General features: G+C 40.6%; 1 protein-coding gene across 2 annotated transcripts in view; it reads left to right on the forward strand.

The window, feature by feature from the left end:
- Positions 1-12,326, forward strand: part of LOC105019328 (E3 ubiquitin-protein ligase rnf213-alpha) — a 52,780-nt gene extending 40,454 nt beyond the window's left edge. For both annotated transcript variants that reach the window (XM_010885393.3, XM_020041364.2), the window contains 16 exons: positions 564-648; positions 839-873; positions 969-1,066; positions 1,402-1,558; positions 1,820-1,988; positions 2,895-2,980; positions 3,195-3,446; positions 3,703-3,835; positions 3,940-4,023; positions 5,186-5,366; positions 5,735-5,936; positions 7,782-7,859; positions 8,290-8,487; positions 10,708-10,797; positions 11,483-11,661; positions 12,037-12,326. In XM_010885393.3, the coding sequence (XP_010883695.3) occupies positions 564-648; positions 839-873; positions 969-1,066; positions 1,402-1,558; positions 1,820-1,988; positions 2,895-2,980; positions 3,195-3,446; positions 3,703-3,835; positions 3,940-4,023; positions 5,186-5,366; positions 5,735-5,936; positions 7,782-7,859; positions 8,290-8,487; positions 10,708-10,797; positions 11,483-11,661; positions 12,037-12,190 (2,181 nt within the window). In that variant the 3' untranslated portion in view covers positions 12,191-12,326. The remainder of the gene's footprint in view (positions 1-563; positions 649-838; positions 874-968; positions 1,067-1,401; positions 1,559-1,819; positions 1,989-2,894; positions 2,981-3,194; positions 3,447-3,702; positions 3,836-3,939; positions 4,024-5,185; positions 5,367-5,734; positions 5,937-7,781; positions 7,860-8,289; positions 8,488-10,707; positions 10,798-11,482; positions 11,662-12,036) is intronic.
- The last annotated feature ends 9,791 nt before the right edge of the window (positions 12,327-22,117 follow it).

Here is a 22,117-nt window from a genome sequence, read left to right on the forward strand (position 1 = left end):
GGCTCACAGTCTGTGCCCTACGGTCTGTAGTGTAGCCTGATTATTAACAGGGTGGCTCGAGCCCTGAAGGCTGATTGGCTGAAAGATATGTTATATCAGAAACAGTATGATTAAACATTTATTTTTACTGTTCTTATTACATTGGTGACCAGTTTATAATGACAACAAGGCTCCTGAGAGGTTGTTGGAATGGGGCTTTTTTAAGGCGCTCTTTGTTGGGTCATGCCCAAGAACAAACCTAAGCCTACTTTGTATATACTGTACACCACCTGTAATTGAATAATTGTTCTTCAGCACTAATAACTTGAGAGAATGCCAAGAGTGTGCAAAGCTGTCAAAGCAAAGGATGGCCTTATTGAAGAATCTAAAATATACATGAATTCTGATTTGTTTAACACTGATTTGTGTAACACTGTTTACTACATATATTTGATTCCATATGTGTTATTTCAAGGTTTTGATGTCTTCACTATGATTCGTCAATGTGGAAAATTGTAAAACCGATGAAATACCCTTGAATGAGTAGGTGTGCGGTATGTAATTTACTGATTTATTTCACATAGAGAGCTTTTATTCCCACCATGCCGGAGGACATGCTTGCAGCTGCACGCCAAGTATTCCAAGACAAGGAAAAGCTTCGTTGGTACAGTAAGTGTTGTTTTCAGTCAGGACAAAAAAACAAAGGAACAGTTAAAAACATGAAGTCAACATCGTATTAAGTGTAAGAAATGCATGATACAAAACTCCCAGAGTTTTTGTTTTTCTCTTTTTTGCACTGAACTACTTGTCCTCACCTAAAACGTTCAGTCATATATCTTCTCACTTCCACTCTCTGCAGACTGTCCGAATGGTCACCCTTGCGCCATTGGGGAGGTAAGTAGAATTGTGTTGGTTCTTGGTTAGCAGTGTATCATGTTGTGAATCTGTCTTCCAGCCCTACTCCCCTGCTCTCTTCTGTAACCCCTTAGTGTGGGAGGCCCACGGAGACAAGCCGTTGTGTGGACTGTGGAGCTGAGATCGGAGGAAAGGGACACAACCCAGTCCAGGGCTTTACGGATGCTCCAAAGTGGGTCATTCTATACAAGACGGGCACAAACGTCCATGTTTTTGTTATGGTTCTAGGGTGTTGGGCATACTTTTTCTGTATGTGTCAAAAATGGTTGTTGAAGGTGTATTGATAACTTGGAAGTCTTTTTCCATTATTTCCTTACCCAAGCTTTTGTATCCAATTACCTGGATTTCATTTCCAGGGGGAATCTAACGTCCAAATGTCTTTGGGCCCATTTCTTATTGACTTTCATTAGTCACTGACCCGTTGGAGATGATAAAATGTAAAAATATAAAGAGTTAGAGCATGCAAAGGCAATCTGATAGTACTAAAAATCTGTTTGCTTTTTCAAGTGGTGACACGACGCAGACTGGACACATCCTTGGAGATCCCAGTCGGAGGGACAACCCAGACATGCGGGACACAAAAAACATGTCATCTGTTCCTTTCAACCTGATCCGACTCCTCACACACATGGCAATGCTACTAGGAGCCCGACGTCACCCACAGGTACCACGCAGGAACTGGTACCAGAGGGACCTGTGGATTTGTCTGGTTAAAGGAATAGTTCACTCAAATTACATACTACACATATTGGCATCCTTACCTTGAAAGAAGTCTATGGACAGGGAGAGACAGAAGATGTTCAAGTTCAGTCTCAATCATAAATTTAGCCCTTTAAGCTGACTTTAAGCTGATAGCTGGTAGATTTGTTTAGTTGTGGGTTTACAGATGCTTGTAGGTAGTCTCATCTCTCTCTGTTTTTGATAGGCCATTAAAGCTATCATCAAGCCACAAGTTGGTGACCCCGGTGTGTTTCTCATGGGTCACCTGCTGAAGGACATGGAATATGTGACCAGGTCTATGGGGAAGGGCAGAGATGACACAGTCACTGCCGTTCACTTGGTTATCACTAGCCTACTGAAGGCTTGTGGTCGTGGTAAGGACTTGTTTAAGTTGTCATACTCCACAAAACCACATGTATCTAGTAGCACACATTCCGATGTGTGGCAGGAGATTCTAAAACACTTAAAGGGGCACTGTGTAGAACCCAGCTTCTAACCATTTACAAGACTGAATTTTAAACAATGACGTCTCCTCCTCCCCTTTCCTTATCGTACAAGACTGGAATAGTATTAGCTACTTTAGGGGGGTTTAGGTGGTGAGTGTTGTTAGTTTACTGTGAGTGTCTAAAGCAAGTATCTGAAGCAAGTATAAAGAGAGTCAGTACAAACTGGTAGGCAGACCAGCAAGAAGGTTAAATGGGGAAATCTCTGACACTGATCAATTTTGGAGACATTTAAAAAAAAAATTTAATAGCTGTTGAGGTCTTCTGGTCCTCTAAAATAAAAAAGAGAAGCACACAAATTTTTTTACAGTTTGTTCGTTTCACCAAGCAGTATTTTTTGGGTTGTGTAACTTTATAAATATAAATCAACTCATTTTATAATTCTGTAACAGGCTAAATGCGTTTTCAAAAAGCAAAACAATACTATATTACGTCCCAGCTCTTAAGCTTAATTGGTAACAGGTTTTAATTTAAAATGCCTAGTGAATTGTTTGAATCAAACTGAATCACATCAACTCCTTCATCTGTTCAAAGCAAATTACACCTAATTGCTTAAAACTAAAAGTAGATAGTATTGTTAATGTACCTAGATTGATATCAAAGTCTTTTGATATCAAAAGGAGAGATCCACGTCCCTATAAAGAATGTCCTTATTATCAGTCCATCATAACCCTAAATCTCTGGCTGATGTTTAGATTAGTCCTGAGTTTATTTTTGTTTTCAGTTTGATACATTAATAAATGTCCAGCTTTCTTTCATCTGTGCTTCTCTACTCAGGGTTTGGTAAGAACCTCCCTACCAAAGAGGCTAGAAATGCCTGGGAAATGACAGTCGCAGATAATGTAATCACTCCTCAGCTGAAGGTAAAAACATGACACCAGAAAACCACAGCTTATTCTGACCATTTAGAACAGACATGTTGTTTTAATAAGTTCATCTAATGCCTAGTTCCAATTCCAAACAATATGCTAATAGATTTCAAACTTGTCCATGGCAAGACAGTCATTTAGTCATATTGATATTTTGGTCAGTTTGGAAGTGTGGCCCAATGACCCCTCTGTCCCATCTTGTCTCCAGGACCTGGACAAGCGGCTGCAGGAGGTAAGTGCTTTTATCAGGGCTGACTCAAGGGTGTCCTCCAATCCCATCCTGAGGGTGTTGTCTCCGGAACCGCACCTGTTCCTGAACTCCCTGCCCCAGAAGTCCAAGATCCACAGCTCCACGGTGTGGAACTGCAGGAAGAGGGTGTCCCTGCTCAGCCTGACGCACGTCGTGGAGCAAGATGACAATAAAGACACTGTGCCGGTCCTCTGGACCTTCCTGGACAAGGTAAGAGGTGTCACAACAAAAGCCACAAATCTGTGCTTTATGATTGAGAGCAAATGAACATGCAAATAAAGAACACATTGCAGTGATTAAAGAGGAAACAAGGATGCCTGGTGTATTTGAACGTGCTTAGGAAAATGTGTGCACAGGCAGCTTCTGTCATTGGGCCTTTCCTGTCAATCATAACCTTAACTGCTCACATTATTAGGCCTTATACTGTTGCCTGGTCATTATTTCTATATCTTGGGATTGGTTTCAGGAGGCAGAACTGCGTTTGGTGAAGTTCCTCCCTGAAATCCTGGAACTGCAGAAAAATCTAGTGAACCTGTACCGGAATGTGACTGACCTGTTTCACGGCACCATTGCCGATTTCCTCCAAAAACAAGAATCCGGTACAAAAGCATTTCAAACTCTCCATGGAGGACAGTCTCTGCAGGTTTTGATTTAGTTGAAGACATTGTTTATTTGTGTTTCTTTTTTTTTCATTTTTACACAGTTCCACTGAGGGCCTGGTATGAGAAACGGATCAAAATCTTCCTGAAAACATGGCATCAGCTTAGAGGCTCACTGGAAAACAATGGTAAAAGCTCAGATAAACAGTGCCATCTACCATCTGGGGTCATGTAGTGATTTTTTAAATTAAATTTTTGCCAAATAACAGCAACCCTAAAGAATAAATATACATATAAAAAAGATATACATTTGGACATTCCAACTACATTCATTGATAAAGGTAATCCCATTTTACCAGATCAATAATCAATCTTTAAGACCATACCTACCTTAACCATCGCATGAAATGGTTAAAATTGGAGAAAACATATGGGTGTATGGTAACATATATCAAGGCTAAAGATTATTGATGCCTATGAGTCTGGGACAGGTTACACAGCTATTTCCATTCATTTACATAGGACATGTGGTCCCATTAAATTCAGCCCAAGAGCTGACTAAGTTGCTCATAAAAGTCTCTAAGAACCCCAGAGTAACATCAAGTGACCTACTGGCGTCTGTTGCACTACTTAAAGTTGAAGTCAAATGTCAGAAAGAGTTTGCCCAAACTTGTCGTACATTGTTAGGAAGGAATAAGCCTTCTGTTAAAAAAGGAATATCAACACACAACATTTGACAGAGAACACTTGGATAGTGACCAAATGTGCTGGCACAAGGTGCTCTGGACACATATGTCAAAGTTGGAGTTGTTTAGGCCACAATACCAGACATCATATTTTGCAAATACAAAACACTGCTTTTGAACAGAACAACCATATACCAATCGTAAAGCATGGAGGCAGTGGCTTTATGGTTTGGGGCTGCTGGCCAAAGAATGTGAGGCCATTTGACAAAACGCTCAAGATGAACACAATATGGATCTTGCAATAGAACAATGACCCAAAACACAGATGCAAAGCCACAACAGAATTTCTCAAAACAAAGAAATGAAGGGTTATACAATGACAGAGGCTAACCCCGGATCTTGGCTATGCAAGCAACTTCTGTTGATTTCGGATTAATAAATAATTGCAAAGTATAATCTTTCATTTTTTAAAACAGGTTATCTTTTTCTCTCAGTAGATTACATATACATATGTCAAAGACAACTCTCCAGGGAGTGTACTTACTTTTTTCACATGCCTGTACAGAATTATCATCTCATTTCATGAATTGCAGTTGCGGTGTAGCCTAATATTGAGCCTGAGTTCCCACTGAATCAAAATTATATTGTTTTTTTGGTTCTGTAGGTGAGATTAAGATCCCTCTTGAGTTCAGCCAGAAAGATCTGGACATGACCAGTGACTTCCAGGTCCTGTTGCCACGGCGTCAAGGTCATGGTCTCTGCTCCACAGCCCTGGTCAGTTACCTCATCGCCCGGCACAATGAGCTGGTCTACTGCATGGACAAGCTCACTGGAGAAGAGACCAGGTGCAAAAAACAGTCTCATGGAAGATTAAAGGCTGTGTGGGACGGCATAGTGCATATCAATTATTAATTTGCCATGTAGCCAATATAAAATACAAATTATATGGATTGCCATCGCATTTTAAACTTAAAGGTTTTTTTGTCCCAATATTTGCTCAGTGGCGTTCCACCCTGATTTCTTACAATTCATTTTACACACACAAAGTTCCACCACTTCGAACTAACAAATTGAATGCCCCGTCATGTCTTTCATTTCATTCTTCTGGCCATTCATTCGGAGGAAATGGCTGGATTGAAACGTATTTACTGTTGATCAATACCACAGTCCTATCGACTTAGGCCATTGGTTCACTTTGGTTGTTCTCTCTTAGCTTTAAAGTGAGTCCGGTGGACCTAACTGACCTGCATGTGATCCAGTATGACCTGGAGAGAGACGTGCTTCCTCTGATCCTGTCCAACTGTCAGTACAGCATGAAGCAGGGCAAGGAGACCGTGTCTGAGTACGACTTGTTTAAGATCCAGCAGCAGATCCTCTCCCGCTTCATACAGGGCAAACCCCTCATCACCCTCCATGTGAGTAATACTAACAAATATACTAATACTGTGTATTCAGTTTAGTGAAAAAGTATTTTCCCCCTTCCTGATTTCCTCTATATTACATATTTGTCACACTGAATGGTTTCAGGTCTACATACAAAATGGAATATAAGATGAAGACAACCCAAGTAAACATTAATTCAGTTTTTAAATTATAACCTTTAGGAAAAAAGGTTAGTTAGCATCAACTAGTCCTGTGTGAAAAGGTAATTGCCCCCTTAGTTACTCAATCAACACATTAACCAAATTTAAATGATGATTGGATTCAAATTTAAATGATCATTGGATTAATTTAGAGCAGATACACCCAGGCATGATTACTGCCAGCCCTTTTGAATCCAAACATGGCTTGTATAGATCCTCACCATCAATGTGAAGCAGGCTACAAGGTCTCAACAAGCAGCACAACATTTTTATTGTTAAACCTTTATTTCAACAAGGAACATACCACAATCGAATGAAACACCATGGTTTTGAGGTATATCGGTCTAAGGCTCTGGGACTCCAGCGAACCACAGTGTAAGCCAACATCTCCAAATGGAGAAAACTTGGAACAGTGGCAAATCTTCCCATGAATGGTCGTCCTACCAAAAGTACTCCAAGGGTGCAGTGAAGACACATCCAGGTTAACAAAAATACCCAGGGCAACATCTAAGGAACCATAGGCCTCTCTAACTTCAGCTAAGTCAGCATTCAGGATTCTACAATAAGAGAGACATGGCACAAATGGAATTCATGGGAGAATTGCAAGGCACAAACATTAGTACTCATCTCACATTTGCAACAAAGCATATTGTTGACCCCCGAACCGTTTGGGATAATGTTCTCTGGTCGGACGAGTCAAAAGTGGAACTTTTTGGAAGACATGGGTCCCGTTGTCTGTTTTAAAATAAACACAGCATTTTCACAATAAGATCATCATCTCAACAGTCAAACATGGTGGTGGTAGTGTGATGATGTGGAGATTCTTTGCTACCTCAGGGCCTGGAAGACTTGCCATCATTAAAGGAACCATGAATTGTACTCTCTACCAGAACATTCTGAAGGATAATGTCAGGCCATCAGTCCATGATCTGAAGCTGAAGCGTAAATGTGTTATGCACCAGGATAGTGATCCTAAACACAAAGGTCTACCAAAGAATGTCTCAAAAGAAACAAAATTAAGTTTTGTGAGAGGCATAGTCAAAGTCTTGACTTGAACCCCATCAGGATGTTGTGGCAAGACCTTAAACAACAGTTCATGCACAAGAAAGACTCCAATGTTGCTGAATTACAGCAATGCTGCAAAGATCAGTGGGCCAAGATTCCTCCACAGCAATGTGAAAGACTTATCTACAATTATAAGAACGTTTGGTTGTAGCTAAAGGTGGTGAATGCAGTTATTTGTTCAGGGGGGCAATTTTTCACAATGGGCCACTTGGTATGGGCTCACTGTTTTCCTTGAATCACTAAAATGATAATGTAAACGCTGAATTAAGTGTTTACTCGGGTTCTCTTCGTCTTCAGTTAAATTTTGTATGAAGATCTGATACTATTCAGTGTGACAAATATGCAATAATAGAGGAAATCAGGAAGGGGACAAATACTTTATCACGACATTGTATAATATGTTAACTAGATAAAAGTTAAGTTAGATAACTTTTAGATAACCAGCATGGATGTCAATTCCATTCCAATTAATTTTTTGTGTTAGTAATGAAATTAGTATACCATCATTTCAATAAGGATTTTGAGTGTGAATTAGGTTTTCAATAGAATTCACCCCAACACTTATGCTCTTACTATTACATCAACTATATATTGTGATTGGTTTCTTTGCAGGGAATCCCCACACTGGTGAACAGACATGATCGAATTCATGAAATTATTCTGAAAGACATGAGAGGAAAGATTGAACAAGTAAGTTATGCTAAAATATACAAGTTATAAATTACTAGGTAGTCTTCCATAAAAATTCAAAAGTGATTATTCACAAAAATCATAATTTTTACTCAAACTAAAGAAGCACTAAACTAACGCATAAGCACTAAACTAAAGCGAAGAAACCAGACTTCTGAGCTCCAGAGCTTTTGTATAATTTCCTCCAGTAGTTTTGAAAGTAGTGCTCCTCAATATTGAACACAATTTTGTTCTGACACCAATGTACAATATGTGACAAATAAGTACTTGTTTAATATCCCAGACTGCATCTTTTGGTGATGGAAGCCTTAAATAATCCACCCAGCCCAGATTTATGGAGCCATTGCATTACTGCCAACACCTGTTTCTTCAGATCAGAAAATACTGTGAAGAAGCTAGGGTGTTGACGCTTTACTTTCTGTGTCCCCAGGTGCCTCTACCCTCACAGGCCCTGCCGACACTAGCTGGGGAGCTGCAGTCGTACAATGATGTGTGTGAGGCCCTCTCCACCTTGGAGGTGGCCCTTGGGTTCCTGGCCATGACCGGAGGAGAGCCCCACATACAGCTGGGCAACTACCTGGAGGATGTGTTGCAGATGGGAGGTCAAACAGCTCCACACATCCTGAAGGTCAGCCTCGTAATTGTTCACCCGAAATTTAGCTTCAATTTTACTTTAAAACATTCACTACAAGTTTTCATTAAATCCTGAAATTTTTAGGTTTCATTTTTTATTTATTATTTGCCATTAATCTACACCCAATACCCTGTAATGACATATCAAAATCATGTACATAGGTACATAGGTAGTAGACCCTCGGATTCAGGAGGAACAGTGTGGTTTTCATCTGGGCCGTGGAACACTGGACCAGCTCTATACCCTCTACGGGGTGTGCTGGAGAGTTCATGAGAGTTTGCCCAACCAATCCACATGTGTTTTGTGGATTTGGAGAAGGCATTCGACTGTGTCCCTCGCGGCATCCTGTGGAGGGTGCTTCGGGAATATGGGGTCCTGGGTTCTTTGCTAAGGGCTGTCAGGTCCCTGTACAACCGAAGCAGGAGCTTGGTCTGCATTGCCGGCAGTAAGTCAGTCTTGTTCCCAGTGCATGTTGGACTCCGGCAGGGCTGCCCTTTGTCGCCGGTTCTGTTCGTAATTTTTATGGACAGAATTTCTAGGCGCAGCCAGGGGCCAGAGGGTGTCAGGTTTGGGGACCACATGATTTCGTCTCTGCTCTTTGCGGATTATGTTGTCGTGTTGGCCCCTTCAAGCCAGGACCTTCAGCATGCACTGGGACGGTTTGCAGCCGAGTGTGAAGCGGTGGGGATGAAAATCAGTACCTCCAAATCCGAGGCCATGGTCCTCAGTCGGAAAAGGGTGGCTTGCCCACTTCATGTTGGTGGAGAGTGCCTGCCTCAAGTGGAGGAGTTTAAGTATCTAGGGGAAGGATGGAACGGGAGATTGACAGACGGATCAGCTTCTGCAGTAATGCGGTCGATGTACCGGTCTGTCGTGGTAAAGAAAGAGCTGAACCGCAAGGCGAAGCTCTCGATTTACCGGTCAATCTACGTTCCTACTCTCACCTATGGTCATGAGCTTTGGGTCATGACCGAAAGGACAAGATCCCGGATACAGGCGGCCGAAATGAGCTTTCTCCGCAGGGTGGCTGGGCGATCCCTTAGAGGAGCTCAGAGTAGAGCCGCTGCTCCTCCACATCGAGAGGGGTCTACTGAGGTGGCTTGGGCATCTGTTTCGGATGCCTCTGGAACGCCTTCCTGGGAAGGTGTTCCGGTCCCGTCCCACCGGGAGGAGACCCCGGGGAAGACCTAGGACACGCTGGAGGGACTATGTCTCCCGGCTGGCCTGGGAATGCCTCTGTGTCCCTCCAGAAGAGCTGGAGGAAGTGTCTAGGGAGAGGGAAGTCTGGGCATCTCTGCTTAGACTGCTGCCCCCGCGATCCAGCCCCGGATAAGCGGAATAAAATGATGATGATGTACATAGGTATTCAGACCCTTTGCCATGACACTTAGATGTAGTAAATTCTGCTCAGATCAGAAAAATTCAGCTCAGAAGGTTATGAAAATTTTTTAAATCATTGAAAGTTTCCAAGAGCACAGTGGGCTCCATCTTTGACAAAATGGAAGAAGTTTGAAACCACAAAGACTCTTTCTGGAGGTGGCTGTAAGAAGGAACCTGGTCAGTGGTGTGATCAAGACCAAATGCTACTAACAGAGCTTCAGAAATGGGAGAACCTCCCAGAAAGGCAACCATCTCTGCAGCACTCCATTAGTCAGGCCTCTAGGGTGCAGGGTGCTGCACAGAAACCACTCCTGACTAAAAGGAATATGAAATGCCACCTGACGGACACCTGACGGACTTTTCTGGTCTAATGAGACTAAATCTAACTGTTGGGTCAGAATGCCAAGTGCTAGATCTGGCTAAAACAAGGTACAGCTCATCACCTGGCTAATACCACGGTGAAGCATGGTGGTGGGAGCAGCAGGATATGGGGATGCTTCTCAGCGGCAGGGACTGGATAACTGGTTGAGGGAAGGATGAGAGGGGCAAAATGTGAATATTTTTTTTCAAACAAATTACAGCAATTTCAACAAATAATGTAGTTACACTGTATTGTCTGTTGATAGCAAACAAAATATGGAAAAATTAAGGGGTCTGAATTTCTAAGCCACTGTATATGTCAAAATAATGACTTTTCAAACTTTCATTTTAAAAAAGAACACCTGCCTGACTTCTTTCTGTGCAGATTTCCAGTTAATTCAAACAAGTGCATAGTGAAATAGGGTCAGTTTGTGTGTAAGATGAGGCTAACCTCTGCTCCTCTGTTGTCCTCAGGCCATTGGCAGATACAGTCTGAAGCACTGTGTTGCCTTGTGGCAGCTCCTGACATCACTCAAATCAGAGAACATGCTGCGGCTTAAGAGGGTAAGAACTATTCAAAATGACTGACACTAGAAGTGTAAAATCAGGTCACCCTTTTTCACAATATTTGTTTATTATGAGTGTTGGCTGTAGAGATCAGAACCCACAGTAATGTAGGGATTACAGGTGAATGGATTAGAGAAATATGTCAGTGTATGCTGAAAACCTAAGCCTTATTTGTACCTGAATAATTTCTCAGCTTTCTCTTGACTGAAACCCAACCATGATAACTTGACCATATTATGAATATGATTTGTAGATAGGAAACCACTCAGTTGTTTTATTATGGTGAGAAACTGAGCGTGTGTCTGTAATACAGTCTGGATGTGGTCAGTTTAGATGTGTTAAATCTCCGGTTAAGTTACGCTATCCTTCATTATGTATTCATTAAATCACAAGAAAATGATTTGTCTCTATACTCTAGCATGAGTGATGTTAAACCCGAAACCTAGGCTAATATAAAAATCCTTTCAGCAGAAAATCCAGCATTACTGGGAGTTATTGAAGAGGACAGCTAATAACAGTACATATGCTACAGAGAGCTACAATAATAACTCACTCGTCATTATTAATGATTAATTTATCCGATTTTTGTTTTCTTTGCGCCAATTGGAAAATTGGTGCAAATTGCACTGAGTTTAATTGATACCATGGGTATGACTCTCTCTTTTGCCATACCTGTTCCAAGGACCCATTTAAAGGGATTTCCAAAAAATACAAGAATGCCTTGACAGAGGAACAGCGCACACTGCTTGCTGAATTTTTCAATAAAAGCAGCGCGGAAGCCTTCCTGCTGGAGATGCACGAGTTCCTAATACTGGTCCTGAAGAGCCCCCGGGCTTCTGACACATACAAGCCTACCTGGGGGTAAAGCTGCTGCCCGCACAACACGAACACACACCCACGCTAGCAAAGGCATTATAGACAGTGTATATTATTATTATACCTTTATTTTAAAAATGTGCAGTTGAAAGCTCTCGTGGGCTGCCAAGCTCCCTCGGATTACTTACAACATGAAGTGATCGATCAATTCATATTTAAACATGTTGAATATATTTGCCCTCGAATTGACCCTCGAATTCTGGCTGGTCTATGAACTACAGCTTACTAGTTCACTACGATTTGGGTTGAGCGTTTCATAAATTGTTTCCTACTAAAATACAAATAGTTTGATGGTCCTTGTTGTTAATATCTTAACTAGTAAAACATCATTCAATTAACTCACATTGTATTTTGTTTCAGTGTGAAGGAAGTGCTAGAGGGACACCTTGAACGTAAGAATCTGGACCTTCCCCCTGATGTTGAAGAGTCATTCCCTGAATATATCTACTTGTCTGAGTACATCGAAGCCTGGAAATTCGCAGTTGCATTGAAATGGGAGCGAAGTCAGAGATAATTCCAGCCTCACACTTGCACAATGATTCAATATGCTATGAAATAAAACAAATATACACACTATTTTACATATTTCAAAGAGGGTGTGACTATTGTATTTGTTGAAGTTAATATTAAAATGTGTATGCCTTTTTTTCCTCAAATTCCTGTGAGACAAAATTGTGCAAAAAGCCCAAACATGCATTGTATTACAAGCCCAAGGGGCACAACTTCTCATGCAAAGCCATGCATATCAGCCTCATGGAGGAGCTGTAACAAGGCTCTGAAGTGTTCAAATATACACTCACCTAAAGGATTATTAGGAACACCATACTAATACTGTGTTTGACCCCCTTTCGCCTTCAGAACTGCCTTAATTCTACGTGGCATTAATTCAACAAAAGCATTCATTAGAAATGTTGGCCCATATTGATAGGATAGCATCTTGCAGTTGATGGAGATTTGTGGGATGCACATCCAGGGCATGAAGCTCCCATTCCACCACATCCCAAAGATGCTCTATTGGGTGCATTGAGGTGCATATCCTCACAAACTATATTTTTGCCACTGAAGTCCATCATTTAGGGAAAGAGAACTACAAATGCTATTGCTATAGTACCAATTAACCAATCTTCACCTAACGTGATATCTGGATTATATAGACGGAGGTCTCTTATTAACGCATACACCAAGAAAGTGAGTCAAAAAATATAGCCGCTATTGACCAATAAACTTCCGAGTGGGTGTGGTTTTGTACATGTATTCAGGGTGACCACATAGGGGCGCTATTGGACCGTCCAACTTTGCAAGGTTTACACCATTCACCGTTTTACATGTCCTCACAACGGACATCGTTTTTTTTCAGTCAATTGTGTTAACAACATGCGTGAATTGGTTTAATTTTGAAAAACTCAAAATATTATGATTAAGAGGAAGCTGCTTTGTTTGGATCATCTGCAGATTTAAATAATACATATGTAATGTGTTTTTCAACTAAAAGGTGTAAAATGTTCTATGGTGTGACGGTTTTGGGCAAGTTTGGGACATTTCAAACAAGGATACAAAAGCGATAATCAGAGGTTGGGTTTTTTATTATGAATGTATTAAAATATTTAACTTTCGACCCTCACCTCTTATTAATAACCGTTTGTCCATTGGTGTGACGGCTTTTACATGGAAATGCAAAACATTAAAGGTTTTAAATGATTACATTATATGCATTAAGGGTTTTGTGACATACCAGTATTGACGATAACCGTGATCTTTAAAAAAATTAAATATTGATAACATACTACATTATACACATGATAATATCATATTCACTAGGCAAAACAACGTATTCAGACAGACGATGCATGTGCTTAAACAAGGAGACTGGACCTATGCAATGGCGTTGAAATCAATTCGTTAGCCCCACCAAAACCCCCGGGAGAGATTCACAAAGACGCGCCATTTTTGTAGCCTATTCATATGTAAAAAGGACGTTGTATTTTTCCAAAAACTCCTCTCGGTTTTTCAATACCTTTTTCATGAACAAACGATGCATTTTCTTAAACTACGAGTCTGGACATATACACTAGCGTTTGAATTAACGCCTTTTTGTAGCCTATTCACTTTTTTTTTTCTTTAACTCCTTTCAGCGTTAGGCCTTGTGGATCTTTTGTTAATCAGTTCATCTGGTTGCCTTTTCACTATCCATTAAGTGTAATTGTTATTTTTGTACGCTTTTATTTTTTTATTTGTACAGTTGGTTACAGACTCTCTCCACTTCCATACACTCGTATTTTAGTGTAATACATTTTTTTTTAAACAACACATTAAACAAAGTTGTAGATTAATTTGACTCAATTTATTTTCGAATATTCTATAGATACCGCAATAATATGGTTACCGTGATTTATTTTGGCCATGTAGTGAATATCTGATATCGTGACAGCCCTAATATGCATTATATTTTATTATAGTGAACCTATTTCAACTAGTAAAGTGGTAGCAAACTTGCTGATCACCATAACGCCCCACATTGTCCAAACTGCACAAAACGACTTTTGACGTGACAGCATGTCCTCTGGTGTCACCAAAAACATGCAGAAGCACTACATGCATGTGCCTGCACACACACAAATGTAGGATCCTGTTTTTTTTTGTCCCTGTGAGGACAAAGAAAGCTCTGCGAGCACGACGCAGAATGTACACAATACACAGATCAGCCATAACATTATGACCACCTGCCTAATATTTTGTGGGTCCCCCTTTTGCCGCAAAAACAGCCCTGACCCATCGAGACGTGGACTCCACTAGACCTCTGAAGGTGTGCTGTGGTATCTGGCACCAAGACATTAGCAGCAGTTCCTTGTAAGTTGCAAGGTGGGACTATGAATCGGACCTGTTTGTCCAGCACATCCCACAGAGGCTTGATTGGATTGAGTTCTGGGGAATTTGAGGCCAAGTCAACCCCTTGAACTTTTGCCATGGTCCTCAAACCATTCCTGAACCATTTTTGCTTAGTGGCAGGGCGTGTTATCCTGCTGAAAGAGGCCAATGCCATCAGGGAATACTGTTGCCATGAAAGGGTGCACATGGTTTGCAACAATGCTCAGGTAGGTGGTACATGTCAAAGTAACATCCACATGAATGGCAGGACCCAAGGTTTCCCAGCAGAACATTGCCCACAGCATCACACTGCCTCCACCGGCTTGCCTCCTTCCCATAATGCATCCTGGTGCCATGTGTTCTCCAGGTAAGCTATGCACACACACCCAGCCATCCACGTGATGTGAAAGGAATTGTGGTTCATCAGACCCGGCCACCTTCTTCCATTGCTCTGTGGTCCAGTTCTGATGCTCACATGCCCATTGTTGGTGCTTTTGGCAGTGGACAGGGGTCAGCATGGTCACCCTGACAGGTCTGCGGCTACGCAGCCCCATACACAACAAACGGTGACACACTGTGTGTTCTGACACCTTTCTATCAGTACCAGCATTAACTTTTTCAATTATTTGAGCTACAGTAGCTCGTCTGTTGGATCGGAACACACAGGCCAGCCTTCGCACCCCACATGCATCAATGAGTCTTGTCCTCCAATGGCCCTATCGCCAGTTCACTGCTTTTCCTTCCTTGGACCACTTTTGATAGGTACTGACCACTGCAAACCAGGAACACCCCACAAGGGCTACAGTTTTGGAGATGCTCTGACCCAGTCGTTTGGCCCTTGTCAGTGTCACTCAGATCCTTACACTTGCCCATTTTTCCTGCTTTTAACACATCAACTTTGAGTACAGAATGTTCACTTGCTGCCTAATATATCCCACCCACTGACAGATGGCATGATAATGAGATTATCAGTGTTATTTACTTCACCTGTCAGTGGTTATAATGTTATGGCTGATGGGTGTATCAGTGTTTACTTCACCTGTCAGTGGTTATAATGTTATGGCTGATGGGTGTATCAGTGTTATTCACTTCACATGTCAGTGGTCATAATGTTATGGCTGATGGGTGTATATAGTCTAAATAATAGATTGTAAACACAGTAGATGAAAAACAGAAGCTTGATAGTGTAACATACTTCAAAGTAAGAAGTTGGAATATATGGTGAATCAAGCATTTTTCTTATTACTCCCGCTCTGGTTGTATTTTTTGCTCTATTCCTCTCCCCCCAGACACTACATAGCCAGATGTGGACAGCCTTTCAAATGAGTGGATGTGGCCATTTCAACCACACCCATTGATGACAGGTAAAATAAATATAGTACACAGCCATGCAGTTGCCATAAACCAAAAGTAGAAAATGCCCATACTGAAGTGCTCAATGATACACTTTCAATGTGGTACTCTCAAAGTATGCCACCTTTCCAAGTCAGTTTGTAAAATGTCTGCCCAGCTAGAGCTTCCCCGGTCACCTGTAAGTGCTGTCATTGTGAAGTGGAAATGTCTAGGAGTAACAACAGCTCAGCTGTGTAGTGGAAATGTCTAGGAGTAACAACAGCTCAGCTGTGTAGTGGAAATGTCTAGGAGTAACAACAGCTCAACTGTGTAGTGGAAATGTCTAGGAGTAACAACAGCTCAACTGTGTAGTGGAAATGTCTAGGAGTAACAACAGCCCAGCTGTGTAGTGGAAATGTCTAGGAGTAACAACAGCTCAACTGTGTAGTGGAAATGTCTAGGAGTAACAACAGCTCAACTGTGTAGTGGAAATGTCTAGGAGTAACAACAGCTCAACTGTGTAGTGGTAGGTCAAACAAGCTTAAAGTACGGGACCATTGAGTGCTGAAGTGCATAAAACTTGCATGTCCTCAGTAGTGGTTACAATGAAGAGAAATCTTAACACTAAAAAATGCAATGACATTCTAGATGATTCTTCCAACATTGTGGCAACAGTTTGGTGAGGGCCCTTTCTTGTTTCAGTATAACAATCCCCTCATGCACAGGGAGGTCCATTCATTAGTGGTTCATCCAGACCAATGTGGAAAAACTTGACTGGCCTGCACAAAGCCCTGACCTCAACCTGACCTTCAGAATCAGTTCAGGTTGAGGTCAGGGCCTTTACTCCACAGCCTTATTAAAGTATGCCTTATTTTACTGAATTTCCACAAAGTCATAATTTTTTGAGAGATGAATGCTAAGTGATTCTCATCAAAACTGATGGAGATTTTATTTTTATTTTCACAAATTAAGGATAAAGACCCAAATGTATTAAACTGTTCATAAAATTTTGAGAAACATCAAATCATAGCAGACCACTTACATTCCTAAAATATTAATACTTTGTCACATGCAACTATATTTTTTATAGATGATATTCCCGCCAAATATTTTTGAATGCTAAAACATTACTGCAATATAACGTTACTAACACTGGAACTGTCACAAGACGGGGAAAAAACTTACAGGTTGTCTATGCCATTTACTAGATGATTTCTATGAGCTTTAAATCTCAAAGGAAATGGAAGAATAAATGAACATTAAATAATGAAAATATTTGTATTTACAAATTTGGTAGTTGCAAAAAGATTAGCCCGACCGACCGACCTTAGTAGTTAGACACGCGGGCTATGGAACAACAGGTCCTGCGTTCCACTCCTGTGTTTTGGCTGCCTGAGGCTCAGGACAGACAAAAACTTCCATGGCTTCAACTTTATGTAGCTACGTAATAGGAAGACTAAAATAAAACAGTTCTGGTGGATATAAGGATTTTTTTCAGGAAAGACAAACGCTTTGCTGCCTATCCGATTCTCTCGTGTCTTTTCACTTGACAAAAGTCTGTTATAAATATATCGTCACCTATATCGATAGACAGTCAATGTCATTCACGAATGGCTAATTTGCTGTTAAAACGGCGAGTGGTAAAAGAGGATTTGTTCAGAATAGACAAAAACATCGCTGGCTATCATAGGCGCCGATACCGTGGGTGCTCCGGGGCTCGAGCGCCCACGGAAAATAGCGAGCACCCACGAAAATACCGAGCACGAGCACCCACGTGTGCCAGACCGCCAGTCCGCCAGTAGGCTACATTCATTTAAAATTAAACTTGCCGTTGGTGATATGTAAAGCGGCTGTCACACTGTGATTGGTTATGTCGATGTTAGTGACAGCGACATAACCAGTCGCCTGCTCCGGGTGCTCCCTATCCACCAATCACAGCGTTTCTCAGATGAAAAAATGTAGCAGAAACTCGTAGCAGAAATTAGGGAGAAACTCCCAGAAACTATATGTGTCTTTTTTTTAATCGATATTTAGATAATAGCGCAAAACATTAATTTCCCACGAACTGATCGCGGTTAGGCCTACGTGTCAGTTAAACTTTTCATCTCCAATCCTGTATTTGTGATAAGTGGTACATTTTGAAAGATCTACTTTACGGCTTTATTAATAAGTAAATGAATAGGTGTGCGTAGTGCGTTTATATATGTATACATAGGTGTATATATAGGTATATATAGGTGTGTGTGTGTGTGTGTGTATATATATGTATATATAGGTGTGTGTGTATATATATATATATATATATATATATATATATATATATATATATATATATATATATATATATATATACACACACATATATATGCTGGCTATAACCTTCTGTAGCTACGGGAAGTCTAAAATCAAACGGTTTACTGTAGTGATAGCCAAACGAGGCTTCATTAGGGTTATTTTAGCAGGATATTATGCTGGCAGCGCTCAGATTTTCATTCTCACAATAAATGCCGTGACTGACATTTAGAAGGCCACATAGTTAATCTAGTATGTAAAAAAAGAACAGACAAGAACAAAATTGGAATGGACATTAAACATAAAATGACGGACTTGATTGACAGACTAGATTGTTAACTATATCGCCTTATATAATTCAATGATGGCTTTAATTTTGAAGAACATCTGTAGCGCTGCTAGCATAATATCCTGCTGCTAGAAGAACGGCCACCACTAGTTCACTGTTATATTGTAACTATTTCTTGTGGATTTTCGAATGTCTTAGCATTTCTTCAGGATAATCAAACGCTTCGCTGGCTACACGATTCTCTCGTCTTTTCACCTGACATAAAGTCTGTTATCACATATATTGATACAGTAGTTATTGTATCAGTGTCATTCACGAATGGCAAATAAGCTTTTTGATTATACAAGTGCAACTCAAGTTAGAAGTTTGCAATCCCTCCTTTCACTGCAAACATGATTATACAGATACTCAAAAGGTACTTGTTTGCTCATCGTTTTTGTAAAAACAAAGGTCTGACATTATTTTAGTTTCATAGTAAGACAACTACATATACTTGTGTTAGCAATAACTTTTTATCCAACATTTTGTATGTCTGTCTAGCTGTATAGCACTAATCCACTGTGTGACCTACACCTATGTCCTAACCAGCCTCCCAATATGGGCACATTGACATCCATTGCGTTTGGACTGTGACAATGTAACAATCGAATTTCATAATTAGTTTCAAATCAACAGAGGTTGTAAAAGTAAAGCAATACATTGTCAAACTCAACGCAACAGGTGAAAAAAACAGCAAAGCACTTCATTTATTTCTTAAAATGCAATACTGAGATCAATGCAGAAATGTTCCCCCTCACTGAAGCTGTGGGAGGAATCATCCCTTTACATAAAAGTAATTTACCCAATGCTTTTCCAGAGCAATTTACAGTAATGACTGTATACATTTTCATCATTTCGTAGTATGGGATCAGAGTGGGTTGGTTGCAGGACATGGATGTAAGACAACCATTTCAAGTGTCATTAATACCATGTTTCAATGCTCCCAGTGACAACTTCCTAAGGCCTAACCTTGCTTCTTGACAGACTGCCTTCAGCATTCATTAGTAACTCAGCAATCATTAATTCTCATTGTGTACATGCAGTTAGGTTTGGTCAATACATCAGTTGGTTTGTAGCACGTGCATACAGTCCATTATATTAATTATTAATTAACAACAGGTGATGCCAGTTTTTTTTAGCTATAAGGGAAAGCAGACATTGACTGACAGAGGTCATCACATCAAAATAAAATCAGCGATATATTACAAATAATACAGCACTTTCCCAGGGAGGAACTGTAGTGAAATGAATCATCTCAACCTGAAAGATGTATTTTCAACAATGGTCCCAGTCTTGTGGGAATACAGCTCTGGGAAAAAAAAGTTGAAAAGGAAAGTTTTGAGTGAGGAACACTTACTTTTTCCAGAGCTGTAGTTTTAGCGCTACACTACAACGTTAGTTTACTGAGAGAAACCTGAAAATGGAACTGGATTGGATTGGACCTGGGTGCTTTGGTCAGAACCAATGAAAACAGAGCACTGGTTTTGCTCGAGTTTAGCGTCAAAAGGATGTGTATGCAAAAAAAAACACCTTGTATCTATTGTAAAATATGACAGTGGATCTTTGTTCAACACTACAAACTACCAGGAGATTTCAGCCAAAACTTGGTTGCCTTTACCCGAATGCGTAAAAGTTTCTGTACTTTTGAAGGTATATAACTCAGACATTTAATCCCTTTTTGTCTATTTGACTTGCTTTTTGCCTATTCTCTGGGATCAGGGTCCATTCTCTGAAGCATACCATCACCCAGAACTGGATCCCACTGATGTTCCCCAAGACCAACCTCCCTCCACGATCTATAGTCATTATATTATACGGCTGCTATTACTGTCATGGTTATTCCAACCTATACTTGCTCTGTCATCTGGGCCACAGTGAGATACAAAGATTATATTTAGAAGCAATATATTTTTAACTTTATAACTTCACTACATTTGAAAAGACTATATAATTTCTACTCCATACCAACTTGACAGCCAGATAAGCCAAAGCATGAACTGAAATTGACTTGCCAATAAATTAAGTGATGATAATTGCATAGTTGCCCACTGCAATTAGAAAGTTAATGTGCAGTCTTCATGTTTTCCATGCTGGGGGGCACAAAAGGCTAGGGCCAGCCCCTCACAGTCTGATTTCATATGCTGTAGATTTCTACATTATTCACATTGTTGTTTGTTTACTGTTCATTTGGATCCCCGTTAGAGACAAACACAAACATGCTGCAATTAGCATAGCCTACATTTAACAAATACCGGTTCTTAAAAGCCTGGCAGGGACATTTTCAAAGCCTGTAGCCTTAAAGCTGGTTTAGTTCGACAGCCTCTTGACAAGTTCAACCCAAGACACGGCAGTTAAGGAAAAGGCATTAGCTTGCTTTGCATTTCATTCAGTAGCTACCTGATAGTGTCGAAAAGTTGGAAGAGGTTCAGTTAACAGACTATTATTCCAAAATGTCTGTCAGTAAATATAGAAAGAAACTCAACCTAGTTCATCAAATTCCAATTCAGAATATCCCCTCATGGAAGAACAATGTACATACTGTATTTGGAATTTAATTGTACATCCTGATTTTACAGGAACTGAACCAAACCTCTTTGTTAAAGACATTTCTCAAGCATTCATGCTTTATTTGACAGGACAGTGGGGAAAGAAAGTGCCTGCTATAAGAGCAACAGGCCAACACCAAAATCAATCTGCAGCAGAACATGTGCACATGAAGCAGTGTCCCAGAACACCTGACCACCCCACACCAGGCCACAGAACTGAACTCAACCAGGATACCCATCTTAAACTATTAGCCTGGAACCTGACCCAATCTATACACTTCTCAACCAAACTTAAAGCAAGTTTAGTCTAAAAAGATCTATGTCAACATCCATCGTGTCATTTGTTTCCAAGACGATATGTACTGTTTACAGGCATGGTATGATTTTGTTAGTTGTGAAACAGCAAGCGTTTTCCAAACTCATACAGGTAAAACCGGAATTCACAGGTGTGCACAGAGTCAAGAAAAACAAGGTGTAGAAAAGATGACAAGGCAGATAGTGAATATACAGCCTGACAGTGGCTTCCCAGAAACAAACCACACCAGAGCTTTGGAATATAAGTATTCTCAAAAGCAGGAAAGATTTATACAATCCAGTGTGATTAAATACAAACAGTAGGATTTTATTTCCTTTCTTTTGTCAAAACCAGCCAAACAAGTTCCTCATTTTTCGCTGAGGGCAGAAGCAGACTGACACAAACCATTGTGACCTAGGGGGAGGGAGAGAGATAGTGAGAGAGAGAGAGAGAGAGAGAGAGAGAGAAGTTTGACTGTACAGTAACTGGAGAAAGAGAAAACGAGACTCTTACAAAGCAGCCAAACAACATTGACGGAAATTTGTTGCTCTGGCAGGGAGAGCTGGCAAAACAAGAATAGTTGCAAAAGTAGTATGTATTGAAAGAATATAGCGATAGCTGTTAACATTTCATGGGCTGATAAGACAACTCGACCAGAAATTACCCATATCACTGCATGCTTCTGACAGCAGAGTACATCAGCATTTTCTACAAAGTGAAGAAGCAAACTCTGACCGCTTGACAAGTCATTGTCCCAACAACCAAAATCCCTAACTTTTCCCT

This window comes from Esox lucius, chromosome 20 (genome assembly GCF_011004845.1).
Source record: "Esox lucius isolate fEsoLuc1 chromosome 20, fEsoLuc1.pri, whole genome shotgun sequence".
NCBI classification, from domain to species: Eukaryota; Metazoa; Chordata; class Actinopteri; order Esociformes; family Esocidae; genus Esox; species Esox lucius.